Source organism: Dromiciops gliroides, chromosome 3 (assembly GCF_019393635.1).
Source record: "Dromiciops gliroides isolate mDroGli1 chromosome 3, mDroGli1.pri, whole genome shotgun sequence".
Taxonomy (NCBI): Eukaryota; Metazoa; Chordata; class Mammalia; order Microbiotheria; family Microbiotheriidae; genus Dromiciops; species Dromiciops gliroides.
In genome coordinates, this window is record NC_057863.1 from 297931330 (window position 1) to 297948305 (window position 16976).

Here is a 16976-nt window from a genome sequence, read left to right on the forward strand (position 1 = left end):
GGCCCTCAGAGTAGATAGATGAACTGAAAGAATTTAAGGGTATAGATATATATTCAAAGATGATGGATAATATTTAAGGGCTTATAATGTACATCAGCAAATTTTTGAGGTTTATGTGACAAGAGAATGATACTGCTCATTTGAATATTTCATTTGCATATTCTAAACAGATTCCACGTCACACAACTGTACCACATTTTCACAATTTCAGCATTACAGTGTTTTTTGATGATAAAGATTTTTTTAAAGTAGAGTATCTTTGCCTGCCTTTTCTCAGCAGAGTTTGAATCCTCTGAGTACTTGTCCCTTTCATGTTCCCAATGAAAGACAAAGAATTTTCAGTAGGTTTTCCTTCCTTGTCGTGAGTGCTTCCAGATATGTTACTGTACATTCTGTGCTTTCGTTGTACCACATATAATTTATCAAGAAATAAATATCTTTGGGCCATGGGGAAGTGTTGGTGTCGTAATGTCACGTCCCCATTTTTCCTCCTACCACAGTGCATCCCAATCACTACAAACACAAAGTAGTATCAAAACCACTAAAATTTTATTTGTAACTTTTGAACTAGACACGACCTGAGCAAACATTTCAATTTTGTTTATCGAAATACTTCAGTTTTCCAGCTGGATCTGGAATTATCTGTAAAGAAAGAACAAAGTCACGAATTTATCCAGAAGGTACATTATTGTATCCAAAGTACAGATGTTCTCACTTTATGTAAGCGGACTGTTCCAAAGGCCTCTCTCTATGAAAAGCAATTCTCACATAATGTCAATCTGCCTGCATGTGAAGGAAGGAAGAAGGGGGGGCGCAAGCCAGTGGAGGGAGGGGCACACAATTTAAAAATATAGGAGTGTTGGGGACAGAGAAATGAAAATAGGAGGAGGAACACACAGAGGCCAGGGAAAGTCACGTGGGGGGCATGGCCAGAACTCAGATGAAAAACACTTGGGGTGGGGGGGAGCGGGAGAAATATGTAGGGACCAGACACGGACTTGTGGACATATGGAAGACAAACACATGGGAGGTGAACTCGAGGGCAGGTGGATAGTGCGGGTGAAAGTCTCAAGCCAAGCTCCTATCTTATGGGCGTGGTGGGGACAGTCTCTCCATTGGTCTGCTTTCACTGCCGCAGGGTTTTTGATTTTTTGGGGTAGGGGGTAATGGTGTGGGAGGTTGTGGAGTATGGAGCTGAGGGGCAGGAGCTGGGAGAGAGAGCACAGTACTATATAGTAAAGTTAACAGGTGTGTGTGTATGTGTGTGGTGTGTAATGTGAATTTATGTAAAGCAAAAATTGTCTCTGTCTTCACACCTGAAAACCACTTCACTGAAGAGTTGTCCTTCACTTGTCTGTAGAAAACAATGCTTATTCCTATGACTTAGAACTGTGTTTTTATATACGATCAAAGGATCATAGGCCTAGAGCTGGGAGGAACCTGAGAGGCCCCAACTTTGTCCCTTTACTGAGGAAGAAACTGAGGCCCAGTGAGGTGAAGGGTCACTGCCTCACTTAAATCCAATTCACTGAAAGTCATGACACCACCCACCATCATCAGGTGGGTACACTCAGCATAGAATGAGTCAACTCATCTCTTCATATCCATCCATTTGAAATGCTTCGATCACAAATTTGTAATTCATTTAATAAATTAACATCTGTATACAAATCCCCTCAATTTACTTACAGATCTTCTTTTGGCCACCAGGCTTTCATAGCTTCTTCAGGTTTGATCTAATTAAATCAAGCACATTGAAAGAGCATGTCTACAGATGTTAATGTATTTTAAAAGGAATTTACTCCCAGATGAAATTTCTGGTTAATGGATCTGAGTTATCTTGATTTTAATGAGAGCATTAGAAGTTTTCCAATTTATAATTTGGGGGATAAGAAAGATTGGTGATTCTTAAAATCTGAAACTGTTGCCAAACTAAAAAACATAACACCTAGCATAATACTTTGGACACAGCAGCTGTCCTATAAATAAAGAATTGTTGAAGTATATTCAAGAGCAAAAAAGTATTGTGATTGCATTGATACCTTAGTAGCTAGAAATCCAGGTTTCTAATACAATGTTGCCTCAAAATGGCAATTTCTGACAAGTTGCAAGCAAACAATTTGTATGCTAAATAAATTCCTATCGATTTTATTTTTAGTAATCTTGTACTGAAAAAACTACTAACACATCATAAAATGTCCCTTAATACTAATATGTTATTTAAGGAGTCTTAAGCTTTTGTTAGTGTATAATGTACAGATAACTCTCTCATCCACAATTGTTAGTCAAATCCAAGTCCGTGTCATGATTTTTGCACATACTAAAATATGCTTTTTTGCATTTCATTAGCAGTTTTTATTGACTCCATGGAGCTTTACTATTTAAGGAGGAATTTGGTATAATGGAAACCGGCCTCCTATTATTTTGTTAAAAAGTACTTCGTATATTGTAAAGAGTTCTATAAAAGTAATTCTGACTGGTGACTCTGACTGGGTGTCAGGAGACTGGATTTCTAGTCCCAGCTCTGCTACTAACTAGCTGTGCCACCTTAGCAAATTGGTATTTTCTATAATAAACAAGCATGAGTTCCACTCCGTAGGGAAATGATTGATATTGGATGTAAACAGGCTCTAAGATATTGTCTAAATTTAACAGCAAAATAGTAGAACTGGCTCAAAGTAGTGATTCTCAACTTTTTTTGGGGGGGGGGTCCAAAGATTTATCCTAAAATTTATAAGGTAACTCTGACTCCCCTTGGTTCCATTCATTCTTTCCTTAAAAGGTGACAAAAGAACAAGGCCACAAAGCCTTAGAGCAGGTGTAACCTAAGCCAGGTTTATTCAAACATCCCCCTTATTTTTGGAATCATCTGTTATGACTATTTCTTGTTTTGGACTACAGAAAACAATTTCACTGACTGTTAAATATAATAAATTAAGGATCCACATTTGAAGCCTGAGGGATTCTCCAATTTATCCCAATATCTCCATTATTTTCTTCCCTTCTAAAAAGCACATTTTTCCTAATGCTTGGTTTTCAAATTTACCATATCACAACTGGCTCCAACTCCCCTCCCTAGAGACCTAAGAAGTTTTGCCCTCTGACATTTCTGCCCATCAATGGAGGCTTATTTGCTTTATTAATAAAATCAAGATGGTGCCAACCATAAGAAACAACAATCTAAGCTCAGCTGGGTTTTGCCTCCCCATCCACCTTGCTTCCAGTCCTAAGCCAAATAAGTTTAACTTACCGTTTCACTACCAGGTTTCCAACCAGCAGGGCAGACTAATGGGGAAGGAAAAAACAAATAAACATTAAGATTTTTTCTTTTAAATTGAGTCCTTTAACAAATGTGTTTTTTTGGTTTCTTTTTAATTAATTACTGGAACTGAACGCTACTGCTAAACAATTATATAAGAATTTCTTCTAGGGGGCTGAATTCTATTTTTATGTGAGATTGTTTTCCCTTAGCAAGGAATTTAAGTTGCTGAATTGGCCAGCAGAAAACTGACTTACTTTCCTGATTGCCAATTTATGTTTAGTTTACAATGAAAAAATGAACTGAATTAAATGCTTCTCAAATATTAGCTAGAAAGTTTGTTCAAGTAAAAAATCTAAGGGGACTTGAGCTTAGCTATTTATACAGAATTCTTACCAAAATGCAAGCCACATAAAAGTCAGCACTTTGTACTCAATGATATGGTTCACTAGTCCATTAAAAAGAATATTTGAAAGACAACAAAAGGAACTTCTTAACCAAGGTGCATATTACTCAGACTGTGAGTTATACTTTTAAGCAAATTATGATCTGTACCAGAAGTTGTATAACCTGAAATTTTCATTTAGCTTGGTCACCATTAAACCTCTCTAGAGAAAAAGGACTTAATGATAGGTTTCTACTAATTGTCACAACAAGGAGACTCAGTGAAATTACTATATTTTTAAAAACTGGAACAATAGGCAAATACAAAAAATGAGTGCTGCATTAAAAAAGTGAGAATCTGGCATACTTTAATTATAGAAATCTAATCTGAACCCCCCCCCCCCCGCCCCGCCCATATTAAGAGAATAACCCAAGTTTAAATTGAGTAGGATTTAAATTCTTGGATTCTTCCCTTTTTGTAATTATTTTTTGATTCTGTTTATTTCCCCCCCGATTTGGTAGGTAAGAATGTATTAGAAACAATCTGTTCAATTAATTTTACAAATAAATTCAATTTGTCCTCAAACAGTATTAGTGAATTAGCTCTCAGTTTGAACTACAGTTTAATCAGAAGACTGGAGCACTGTATTGAAATTTATTTCAGCACAAGAAAGGAAACTGCATTGCTACTTTTTAGACTAATAAGACAAAAGGCCTGTTAGGACTGCTGACTCTAAAACAGCAAAGAAAAGAAGGGCACCTTCTCCATGTTTGTCAGTGTACTGGAAAGCTTGGACTAAACGTAGTGTTTCATCGACTGATCTGCCAACAGGAAGGTCATTCATTGTAATCTGTCGTAGGATTCCTTTGTCATCAATAATGAAAAGACCTCTGAAAATTGAAGAATAGTTAAGATAAATGAAATGCCTTGTTTGGTTGTTTTTTTTTTTGGTGTGGGCAGTGAGAGTTAAGTGACTTGCCCAGGGTCACACAGCTAGTAAGTGTCAAGTGTCTGAGGCTGGATTTGAACTCAGGTCCTCCTGAATCCAGGGCTGGTGCTTTATGAAATTCCTTTTTAGTGAAGGTAAAATTTTTATTCTAACTCTCTCTAATGTCCAAGATGTATGACTCTAACATAGAATCTCAAACAGTCCCTTCGGACCCCTCCTTCTTTAACCATACACAAATACCCTACCATTTTTCAGTCTTTCTGCTAAGCAATCGATCAACAAGCTTCTGTTATGCATAGATTATATGCTAGGAACTGCAAGTACAAAGACAAAAATCAAATACTTACTGCCCTCAAGGAGATTATACCTGTAAGAGGGGACAATACAGACAAGATAAACATACACTGGGGGAGTAAAAGTATATGACACTAAACACTGTCACCCCAAGAACTTTTATCACCTGTTCTACTTAATTATATCAATAAGAATTTGAAAGCATTATTTCCTCTGGAGCAACTCAAGATAATCTCCAGGCTTTCTCTCCTCTCAGTCTCCAACAGAGGTGGGCCTTCTCTTTCTTTCTTTTTTTTTTTTTTGCGGGGCAATGAGTGTTAAGTGACTTGCCCAGGGTCACACAGCTAGTAAGTGTCAAGTGTCTGAGGCCAGATTTGAACTCAGGTCCTCCTGAATCCAGGGCTGGTGCTTTATCCACTGTGCCACCTGGCTGCCCCCAGTACTGGGTCTCTTTAAATAAATCTCTCCCGACCTCCATTATACCCTCCCATCCCTGTTCCTTCAAGCAATGGTCTCATTTCTCTTTTTCTCAGCCAAGCTCCTAGAAAAATCTGTCTATTCTTTGCTTCTAACTTCCTTTCCTCATTCGCCAATCATCCCTTTACAATCTTAGTTCCAACTTCTTCTCAACTGAAACCTCTCTCTCTAAAGTTAACAACAATCTTATAATAAGCAGATCTGATGGTCTTTTCTCAGTCCTCATCTAATGTGAGCTTTTTGGAGCACCTGACAGTGATGACTAGCCTCTCTTCCTGGATACTCTACCCTCTCTAGGATTTTATGACAATATTCTCTCTTGGTTCTCTTCCTGTTTGACTGGTTCTTCTCTGTCTCCTTTACTGGCTCATCAACCATAGCACTTTCTCTAACAGTGGGTGTTCCCAAAGACTTTTGTCCTGGGCAATGTTTTACTTCTTTACAAAACTCTCAATGACTGCAGCAACTTCATATATTTAATTATCATCTTTATGCAAAATGACTGTTAAGCAACAAACCATTTATTAAGTTTTTCTACGAGCCAGGCATTATGTTAAGCACCGGAGATACAAACAGCAGACCATACATGCATAAAAAATAGGATATAAATTATATATAAGATACATAAAGAGTCGAAGGAAGTTTAGGGAGCAAGACTCAATTTGACCTGAGTCTTGAAGGGAGTTGTAGATATCAAAAGGGAGAACACTTCAGACCTGGGGGACAGTCAATGCAAAGAAAGGCCTGGAAACTGCAGTGGAAGCAGGTACCGCATGAAGGTAAGAAGACTTTTGGGCACCAATACATTTTCTTAATCAGCCTGATTAATATTTTTACTATTTAGTTAACTACTAATTTGGATTCTTTAAGGAGTTGTAATTTTATCAGTAAAGGCTTTCCCTCCAATGAAGCAGAATTTCAACTCCTTTATAATGTAGTAGAGTGTTTAGGAGTTGGTGTGGCTAAAATATTCAATACTATATGCCTGACTTAGCTAGGATAACCCTTAGACACCCAGTCCATCAATGGACCTGCATGCAAAGCCCTTCCTGCAAATGCTTGCCTCTGCTGTGATGGTTTTGGGACTCAAGGTCACCTCTACACCAGGATAAGGCATGGAAAGAGGAATAAAGATGAATCATTAATTATACTAATAATAGCTAGCATTTATATATCAATCTCATTTTATCCTTTCAACAACTCTGCAAAGTAGGTGCTATTATTATCCCCATTCTACAGATGAGGAAACTGAGACAGAGGTTATGTGACCTATTAAATGAACACCTTTTAAAATTGGAGTTTCCTTCCTTCAGTGTTCTTCCATATTTGTGTCTACAATAGGTTAACTCATTTGGATAGAAGATAGTACTAATAGGTCAAGGTCATGTGATACACACTGGTATAGTAAAGACTGTACCCTGAATAGCAGTCTAGAACACCCACGGGGCAGGAGAAATTAGATAAAATCCGTAACTATTATTGGAAAAATAATTCATACTATTCATGTTATTAAAATGCGATAGAATGATCATCTTCTTCTTCTTCTTATACATGGAGTACACCACTGGTTCAAAGCAGCTGACATTAGGAAACTTGTTATTAAGAAATTAGAAAGTGACACAAGAGAACCTAATCTTAAAACTGGCACAACCCTTCCTAGCAAAGTCACTGACTTCTACGAATTACTGGTACTGAAAAGCACAGCTCAAAAACATTTTCTACCTACAAATCCAAATTAAGTTCTTAAGAAGATCATTATCCATCTAATGCTAAGTAAGTTTCAACCACATTTTTACAAAATTCTTTGATTTAACATTAGAGACCTAGTGAAAACTGTTCAAGGAAATATCTCTTTAATATTCATCCATGCCAATGATGAGTTGGTTTTCAGTGCATATTTCAGTACGCCATGTGTATATGCACACATATAGCATGTATTTCAGTATGTAGTAGAATATATGTATGTTATTTATGTGCAAATATATAAACTGAAATGGCTTGTTAATCCATTAAATATACATGGGTATAATATATACACATATAAAGATATTTATCAATAGTACATTCATTTAACATTCCTAGAGCATTTACAGCAGCCTTACAGATCTAAATAATTATTTTTTGAATAAACTTTGTTATGTACTAAGCCAAAGAAAATTCATTTTAAGAAAAGTAGAGTGGGAAATACATTTGGAAGGAAGTACCTAAGAGTATGACCAGAGTCCTCCAGATAAACTCCATAATCCTTAGAAATCTGGTGTGTTAAATCAGAAAGAAGTGGAATTTTCATTGGTCCAAGGCCTCCTTGTTTCCGAGGGGTATTAATCCTTTAAGAAAATGAAGTGTATATTTCTTAGAGATTGTGATTCTTATTAGCTAAAAACAGTTCAGGCTATACAACATTTGTGAGTTTAGAGTTATCTCCATTTATATACAACAAAGTAGAAAGCAACACATAAAAGACTGATTGAACTTGATTACCCCTAATTTCCTATGTTTTTACCGTTAAAATGGGAGCCTGCACTTTTAAGATTTAGTAGAGAGTAGTGCCTTCTGCTCACCTCTGACTGAAAACCACTGTTGTATACGTGTATTTTGACCTATCTAATGTCTTCTGGCAAACCTAGCTTCTTTGTACGGCATTTTCGGTTTCCAAAGCACTTTCCTAAAAAGCACCTGTCAGGGTAGGTAGCTCAAGTATTGTCATCATTCTCAGTTACAGATGAGCAGGCCCAGAGGAGGGAAATGACTTGCCCAGTTAAATCCAGATTTCCTCACTACCAGTTCAGTCTTCACTTTTGGTGTCTGAGGGCTTTGCTTAGATCCACAGGTGGTACTGAAAGCTAAAGAGATGACTTATCCCTAATCTCTTTATATAAAACTGAAGTCGAAGTAGGAAAAGTGATGGCTTAAACTAGAATAAGTATTTTAAAGGTCAAGATGTCTTTGCCCAACACCATACCACTTCTACTAGATAATCACAGGGTCATCTATCCAGAGGTGAGCAGGATTTGGTGGTCTGCTAGTCTAATCCCTTCATTTTATCAATGAAGGAACTAAGGTCTCAAAAGGTTAAGTAACCTGCCAAACTCACAAAGGAAGAGTTGGGATCTGAACTCAAGTCTTATGACCCCCAATTCAGCATTTTCAACTGTACCATGCTTCCTCCCTAAAAAAGTTTGCCAATAAAATAATAAATTTCAAAGATTTTATTTCCTCTCAGATCAAGGTCACAAATCAAATACAGGCTCAATTTTAAAACTCCAGTTTTTTCTCCCCTCTCATCATCACATTTTTCCTTTTATAAAAATTCAGTTTAACTGAACAATTTTCATTCCCTCCCATACCTTCCTACTTTCGCTGGGAAAAAAAAAAAAAGAATGTATACGTAATAAATGTGCATAGTCAAGAAAACATATTCCCATATTGGCCACATCCAAACATACACACGTATGTATGTGTGTATGTATATATGTATGTATATGTATATACACACACACATATATACATATACAAACACACACATATATAGTACATCTTTTCATAACTTTTGCATTTAATCTATTTGCCTGAATTTTAAGTCTATAGTCTTAATTTGATTGGCCCAGTAGTTCATTTTCCACTTTATAAACCTATTACTGAGTATTTTGATATAGAATCTTAAGTATATATTTATTGTTATACTGGAAATCAACCTATAATTTAATATGTATTGGGTTTTTTTTGTAAAGAATATGTAAAGGTCAGTCACATACCATGCTAAATGGGTAAACTGTGAATCAACAGAGCATGCAACCACTTCAGTATTTATAGCTTTGAATTCTTCAATTCTGTCACCAAAAGCGATAATTTCAGTAGGACACACAAAAGTGCTGAAAGTCAGAAAAATAAAAAAAAGTAATTCAGTTTGCACAGAATATGTTATTCATAATTTGTTTAGTACCAAAATAATTTTCATCTTCTCCAGAACATTCTTTAGATTTGAACAGGTGTAATATACATTAAATAACAGTTTTATATATGAAACTATGATGCAGTAACCAATTTAGAAGATACTTTGATCAAATGTTAGGTTAATAATAGATGATTCTCAGTTATATTGAAAACTTGTATGTACTAGAACTTATCCAAGATCACCAATTAACCTGTTTCCTTCAAGAATCCTAGAACTCCCCTTCCCCCACCCAAATTCACTGCTCTGTGATCCAGAGACACTGGTCTCCTTACTGTCCTTTGAACAAGACACTCCATATCCTGACTGGGCATTTTCACCCCATGCACGGAATGCTCCCCCTCCAGGCTTCCTTCAAGTCCCAGCTAAAATGTCACCTTCTACAGGAAGCCAATCTCTCTTAATGCCAATCTTTCTCTGCTGATTATTTCCCAGTTTATCTTATATATAGCTTATTTGCACATAGTTATTTGCAAACCATCTCCACTATTAGATAGGAACTGTTTTTCACTTTTCTTTGTATCCTCAGTGATTAGAACAGTGCTTGGAACCTAATGTTTATTGACTGACTACTGCAAGGAACTTATCCAACTTCCAAGTAATAAAAGAGTTTTTACACCCCTGTGTCTTCCCTAAAAGCTATTTCTCCCCTCACTGGGAAAAATACTGGGTATATTGAGGGGTGGGGACTGGAGAAATGATATAGTAGTTTCCTTTTGCTCAATTTGGGTCCTCCACCACTTCAGGCAAGTTTTTCCAATTGACTTATGGTAGATATACATAAAAACAAAAACAAAAACAAAAAAAAAGGGGCAGCTAGGTGGCACACTGGATAAAACACCAGCCCTGGATTCAGGAGGACCTGAGTTCAAATCCGACCTCAGACACTTGACACTAGCTGTGTGACCCTGGGCAAGTCACTTAACCCTCATTGCCTTGCAAAAAAGAAAAGAAAAAAAAAGAAATACATAAAAACAGTGGCAGAAAAAAGACCTACATCGGTTGTTCTGTTCTTGGTGGACTGTTGGCACCCTGACATTTTATCCCTTTGTCCAAAAAGCACAAAACTTAGCTATTGGGACAGAATCTCAGGAATATTTCTTGGCTATGTGCTCAGGACACGAGAACTGACATACGTTGTGCTTGTAAAATATTTATTACTTGTTTCCTAGTGAGTTTTTTAAGAAACAAATTGGAATTGCAACAGATTTTCAATTTCAAAGGACTACTTTTAAAAAAAATCTGTTTTACCAATCCATATTTTTTTTTGCAGCCCAGTCTTATCACTATAGGGAATTCCAAAAGTTCATTCCTATTTTATCTATAGGCAAGGGTGAGCCAGAGTTAGCTCTAACAAGAGAACGTGATTGCTAAATTTTCAGGGTGAGCATCTATACCTTGAAAACTGGCAGTTGCTATAATTCAGGGCTTGATTTATTGCTTTGCTACTTTAAAAAGTGTTAATGATGCAGGTTACACTTAAAAGTATGCAGTACCAGGAAAGCCTGGTTGCTAAACATTTATCAGCACACCCTTATCTGTTATGTATATCCATATATTGGTATTTTCAGTTTGAGCTTTTACTAGAGATTGTCATATTACAAGTTGTAGTTGTTCAAATATTGTTTTGATTAGAAAGATTTTTCATACAGATCTGTTCAGCTAAATATCTTAATTATTACATATACTCATGCTGTCTCAGTAAAGTAGATTTGGTAGAATTCATGGAGTAAAATACCAAATCTTCCCAATTTGGAGGAATCTAAGAAGGAACTGATTGAATGGGTTTATGTAGTCTCTGAGTAAGATTAAACCGTATTGAAGAAATTCCAACCTGATTCTAATGAAACAGTAACATTAGTTTGTGGCAGATAAGCCAGGAAACATTTTCCTATTTCATTTTTGGCATCATAAAAATATTAGTGGATTGCAATTTTGTCAGCAAGGGTACTCCCTCATCACAGCTTGGTTGATGGTCTTTCAAATTGCTGGGGCTGAAAAATACATCATGCTGAAGCCTACATGGGCATGATCTTATCGCAAGTTAGCTCAGCTAGTCTTTGACAACATACAATCCATTACTCGGTCTGAATTCAAATCCTTTTCAGCTTACTGTTATCTGCCAGAGCTTATGGTCACTCTCCTGGTATGGCCTCAAAAATCAGAGTCACTTCCATTCCAAGATGAAACATATTAAAAGGACTTTAATGGAGGATTAGAAAGTTACTGTATTCAAATAGGAAACTTGGGATTATTTTGCATACTCTTATTTTCATGTAGTTTGGAAATGTCACACTTGAGCATACTCCTGGGAGCAAACTAAAGCACAGTTAAAGCCAGTTAATGGTCACATGACCTGTCACAAATGGGACTCAAAACCAAACCTCCCTTTTGACTCTAAGCTCCATTCTCTTTTCTCTATACAAAAATTTTGTTTTCTTTTGTTTTAGTAACTGTGAAGATAATTGCTATACTTAAAGTATAGGAGATTAGAATGACTATACTCTAGATATATTCTAAATGCTATTTTTTGGCCAAAATTTCTTGTTTCAGCTTGCATCATTTCCAGAAGCTGAATGCTGAGAAAAATCTCTGGTTAACTGAGAGTTCTGCTCCGTTAGGTACTAATTAATTGAGGTGTTAATGTATACTACTTTGGAGAGTCTTACTTACAAGTCAAGTGGATAGAAGAAGAAAACCAAATATTTTCCTCGATAATCAGTTAATTTTAGCTCCTTAAATTCTCCATTTATCACAGCTGTTCCTTCCCAATAAGGTGCTGACTTAGAAACTTGGGGGAAAAAAAAGAGAGAGAGATTGCACATTGTTAATTTGACTGGTTATATAACCAGGAGAAAGTTGTTGGATTGTTGGATGAACTGCCCCAGGCTGTTTTTTGGGAAATCATCTTTCATACTAATAAATAACACAAAATGAAGGCAACAGAGTTACTGAACACTAGGTGACAGGTTTCAAATGCCTCTGTTTTAGGAAGATGGCTCATAGGTCCATAAGAGATTTCCTGGGTCTGGCTAACACAATGTTATTAATGTTATATCTTGAAGCCATTTATCAGCATGTTAGGACTTCGCTGAAATCAATGATGAAGTGTAAACTAGGCATATGTTAGGCTTCTCAAGACAATGACATTTCCCTGAAATTTCTGGAAAACAGAGATTATGTTTTCAGTACAACACCTAATGTGACAGGTATTCAGCAACTACTGATACCAGGTGCTTGTAAGGAGAGCTTAGCTAGAAAGCTAATTTTTTACTTATTCTTTGTATTTTCCAAAGTTAGTACTTATTTATAAAATTTCTGAAAGTGGCCATTTTGAGAGTAGGTGAGGAGAATCAAATAGCAGATTTGAATTGAATTTTTATGTTTTGTGCCCAGAATGATGAGTATGAAAAGGATTATGAAAATAAATGGTCAAACAATGTTATAAAGAATCAAAATAAGGAATCATTAGGGATCAAATTACGGGGATGCTCATAAATGATTAGTGCAAACTAAGTGATGAAAGAAATTATTAACTTTTGTTTAGCAAATTTTGATTTTTGCAGTCAGGGTTCTGATTTTTTCATTACTTACAATATAAGTACTTGGAAAAACCATCTATGCATTCAGGGGCCAAGTTATATTGATAGTATATGAAATGAATTCCAACTACAATTCTTTGAAGCATAAATTTTCTAAGTGGCTATATAGAAATGAAGCAAATATGCAAAAGTAAAAATGTACTTTCAGGCAAAGAGGAAACATTTAAAAAATTTTCATGAGAAGTTATGGGTTGGTGTAAATGCTTAGTTACCATAAACATTTCAAGGTACCTGGCTAGGCGAGAGAAAATCAGTAAGATTTGGAACTTATAATTGTTCAGAAGTGACAGTAATTTTTTAAAAATAAAATCTCTAATTATAAATATGTATTCACTTTGTTCACTGTGTAATGACATGAGATTTGATATAGCAGGCTTATAAAAATTCTTAAATTATTGTATGTACATCTATATAGTTCAAAGATCTTTAATTCTGTTGATGTGGGAACTCCTTTCAATGCAGAGAGCAATCCCTCAATAATATATATTATTTTTGAAATTTACTGTGGCTGAAAAATGTATCACTCAGCAAAATTGGTGATGAATTTCCTGAACTTAGGAAAATTACCAGGCTGTTGTCATAGCTCTTGAGAATCAAGAGTAACGTCCATGCCATGATACTACATCAGAGAATGATCTTACTGGAAGCGTTCAAACATATAGAATTATACATGATAACTTGAAAATAAAAGTTTTTAGAAAACAAAATGGTAGAAAGCAAAAAAACCTTAAACTCTTAGACTTGTTTCAGTTGTGGAGAGTTGTCTCTCATGCATTTATTCCTGCAATTTGGGAATGTAATCACTTGGTCGTGGTAATAATAACCGCTCACATTTATGTTTTAAAGGTCTGCATAGCATCTCAATCATTTGTTTACAATTATAAGGCATATGACTTTTCTAAACTTAAAAGGGTGCCTCTCAGCTACAGTCCTCCTGGATTTAATCAGGAATTTCAATCCCACAAGCATTTGTTATGTGTTTTCTGAACTGTGCTAAGTGGTCAGATACAAATATATACCTTTGATGTAAAACTAGTTTTATCAAAATCACTGAAAACTGTCCTCAGTCTCATCTCTGAATGTTATAGTCCTAAACTCTTCAGCAGCCCAGCTTCAATGTAGTATGTTTTCACTGACGTGTCCTTCTCTAAATAGGCCAGAAAAGCAAATAGTTTTAAGTTCAAACTGTCTGGGTACAAAGGTTTATGAACATAAATTTGTTAATTCCAATTCCCCCATTCCATTTCCTCTTCCATTGGTCCCTCCAGAGTACTATGTAGTTTTGGGAAACACAAAAAAAGCAATAAGAAACATTAAAGTTATTGGTCTAGAAAGGAACAGTTTCATTGCACTGTGGATAAGAACAGGACCATAGAGAGGAACTGGAAGGGTATCTAGAGGCTATAGTCCAACCCCTTCATTCTTCTGCTGGGGAAATTGAGGTAGACCTCTGGTCTGTCATTTATTTCACCCTGAACACTAACACAAATAATACCACATTTAGATCTGGATGGAAATTTAGAGGCCATCTAGTCCAACCCATTCGTTTTACAGATGGGGGAAACGGAGGCCCGGGGCAAAGTAATCTGCCCAACGTTGACCAAGTACCAAGTGGCAGAAATCATATTAGCTCCCTAAGTCTTTATACTCCCGCTCCTGTGCCCTTTGTCCAAGCGACACATCTGCATATGTAGAAGTCATTCTAAGCCCGAGATGGGGCTTTAAACTAAACCCTCACCATATGCCAATAGGCCCTGGGGATAATCAGGTCTCGGGGCCTGCGGTGGGTTCATCAAGGAAATGCTTCACTTGACACAACATCCTCTGCGCTTCCCCAAATCCTGGCCTCGCCCATGCAGATCGTGCTGCGGTTTGGGGGTGCAGCCCCACATCCGAGGGCCCCGCCCGTGAGGATGCAGCGCGGTGACCCCGCCCCCGCCCCTCTTCCCCCTCCCGCGGGGGCAGCACCTACTCTTGGCCTTGCTGAGGTGCAGGGAATGGTCCGAGACCGGCACGCGGGCCGCCTCTCCCGGGTACACTTGACCTCCGGCGTAGAAGTGGCACTCGCCGTCGGGGGTCCGGGGCCGCTGCTGCTCTGCGGGCTCCTCGGCCACCTTGCCCTGCACGGGCGCAGGGTGCAGCAGCAGCACCAGCAGCAGCGCGGCCGTCCCCGCGGCTTTCCCCAACCTGCGGCGGCGCAGCCCACGGAGCCCGCCCCAGTCCTCCATGGCCACGCAGGGGAAGCGGCTCTGCACGTCCGCAGTCCGTCAGTCCGCCCGCCCGCTCGTCCGCGCTCAGGATGCGCGCGCAACCGGGCGGGCCCTCGTGGAGGGGGTGCCGGGGGCTGCAAGCACAGGACCTGTGCTTTGGGTCTGGATTGCCGTAGCTGGCCCGGGAAGGGATAAAAGGGGCGGGGAGCTCTGCACGGCCACCGCGTCTGAGCAACGTGTCAGCGCCTGGAAGGCGCGTTCCCGCGACCCGCTTCCCACCCCCGCCCCCTCCAGGCTTTCCCATCCCCTTAACGTGGACGCCCTGGGCCTGGACCCGCGAAAGTTTAAGGGACTGGCCTGAGCCACTTAGCCTAGCTTGGGGAATATTAGGCGCTTAATCACTTATTGCCTAGTGACTAACTGGCAGCTTTAGGGGTCCCACAATCAAGTTTCCCAGGAATAGGATTGTTCCATTCTTTGTACGTGCACTGTTCATAGCACACAGTAGGCGCTTAAATAAATACCTATTGATTCAGTTCTAAACAAGCAGAGTTCAGCATCAGTGGCTTTTCCTCTGCCCTTCCTAATGCGTCTGACCTTTTGCTATCCTTCTCCTGTCTTTGTTTTCTTATTCGCATCATAGAACCAAAGCTGGCTGGCACCTCAGAGGCCATCCCGCCCAACCTGTTTATTTTACCAAGGACCTCAAACTGATAGAGTAATTAAGTGACTAGCCTCAGGCCAGACAGGTCGGAACTTCAGAAGTGGAATTTATACTGATGTTAAAAGCTAACATTTGTATAGCATTATAAGGTTTTCAAGTGCTTTAAGGCAATTTTCTTTTTTCTTTCTTTTTTTTTTGCAAGTGCTTTACAAACATTTCACTTGATCCTTAACTCTGGGAGGTCAGTACAATTATCCCCATTTTACAGATGAGGAAACTGAGGCAGACATAGATTAAGTGACTCACATTGCCGGAAAGTGTTTAAGGTCTTCCCAATTTCAGATCTCGTTGCTGTTTTTCTTTGTCCTTCATTCTCGAAGAGGACCATGACAGATGTCATGACTTGCAATGAATTGGATCTAAGTGAGGAAGGGCTGTGCAAATTCATCAGCCTCATACTCTCTCCTCCCTCGCCATCTGGGCCCCGTGGCAAGATATATACATCAGGATGCGTGGAGAGGGTCCCAGATGTTTTAAGGCAATTGGGGTTAACTTACTTGTTCAGGGTCACACAGCTAAGTAAATGTCTGAGGTGAGATTTGGATTCAGGTCCTCCCAACTTCAGGGCCAGTGCGCTATCCCGTGTGCCTCCTAACTGCCCTCAGGTCTAGTGCTCTAGCCAGTGTATCCCCTAGCTGCTCTATTCAAACACAGTCTCCTGATTTCAGAACCAGTGCTCTTGGACCAGTTTTAGGGAGCTATTTCTTCATTTCCAGGGATAGCTTTTTTTTTTTTTTTTTAGTGAGGCAATTGGGGTTAAGTGACTTGCCCAGGGTCACACAGCTAGTAAGTATTAAGTGTCTGAGGCCGGATTTGAACCCAGGTACTCCTGACTCCAGGGCCGGTGCTCTATGCACTGTGCCACCTAGCTGCCCCACCAGTGATAGCTTTTGAGAAGTACAAATGCCAAATAATACAAAATCATAACTACATGGAAAGAGAACATTTTACATGCACTGATGAAAGACACCTAATGAGATAAGAAAGGACTCCTCTGAGAAAAACTATGCCCCACTGTTTTCCTTATTCCCCACTTCACTTCCCCAGTGAAGCCAAGAGTTCTGTGTACTCCAGGTCCCATAATCAAGTTTACAGTGACCATGGCTCTACATTGCATATGGCTT

General features: G+C 38.5%; 1 protein-coding gene across 2 annotated transcripts; it reads right to left on the reverse strand.

Moving 5' to 3' along the window:
• Window positions 1-527: 527 nt before the first annotated feature.
• Window positions 528-15331, reverse strand: PRDX4 (peroxiredoxin 4). 2 transcript variants are annotated; one of them, XM_043998185.1, is made up of 8 exons: window positions 14891-15331; window positions 11990-12107; window positions 9120-9236; window positions 7569-7691; window positions 4404-4534; window positions 3251-3285; window positions 1690-1736; window positions 528-642 (listed from the first exon to the last, which is right to left on the reverse strand). In XM_043998185.1, exons 1-8 carry the CDS (start codon window positions 15144-15146, stop codon window positions 639-641), a joined length of 831 nt encoding a protein of 276 aa, XP_043854120.1. In that variant the 5' UTR covers window positions 15147-15331; the 3' UTR covers window positions 528-638. The 2 variants fall into 2 exon arrangements, with proteins under 2 accessions (XP_043854120.1, XP_043854119.1); XM_043998184.1 differs by lacking the exon at window positions 1690-1736 and having other exon boundaries at window positions 14891-15330.
• Window positions 15332-16976: the final 1645 nt, after the last annotated feature.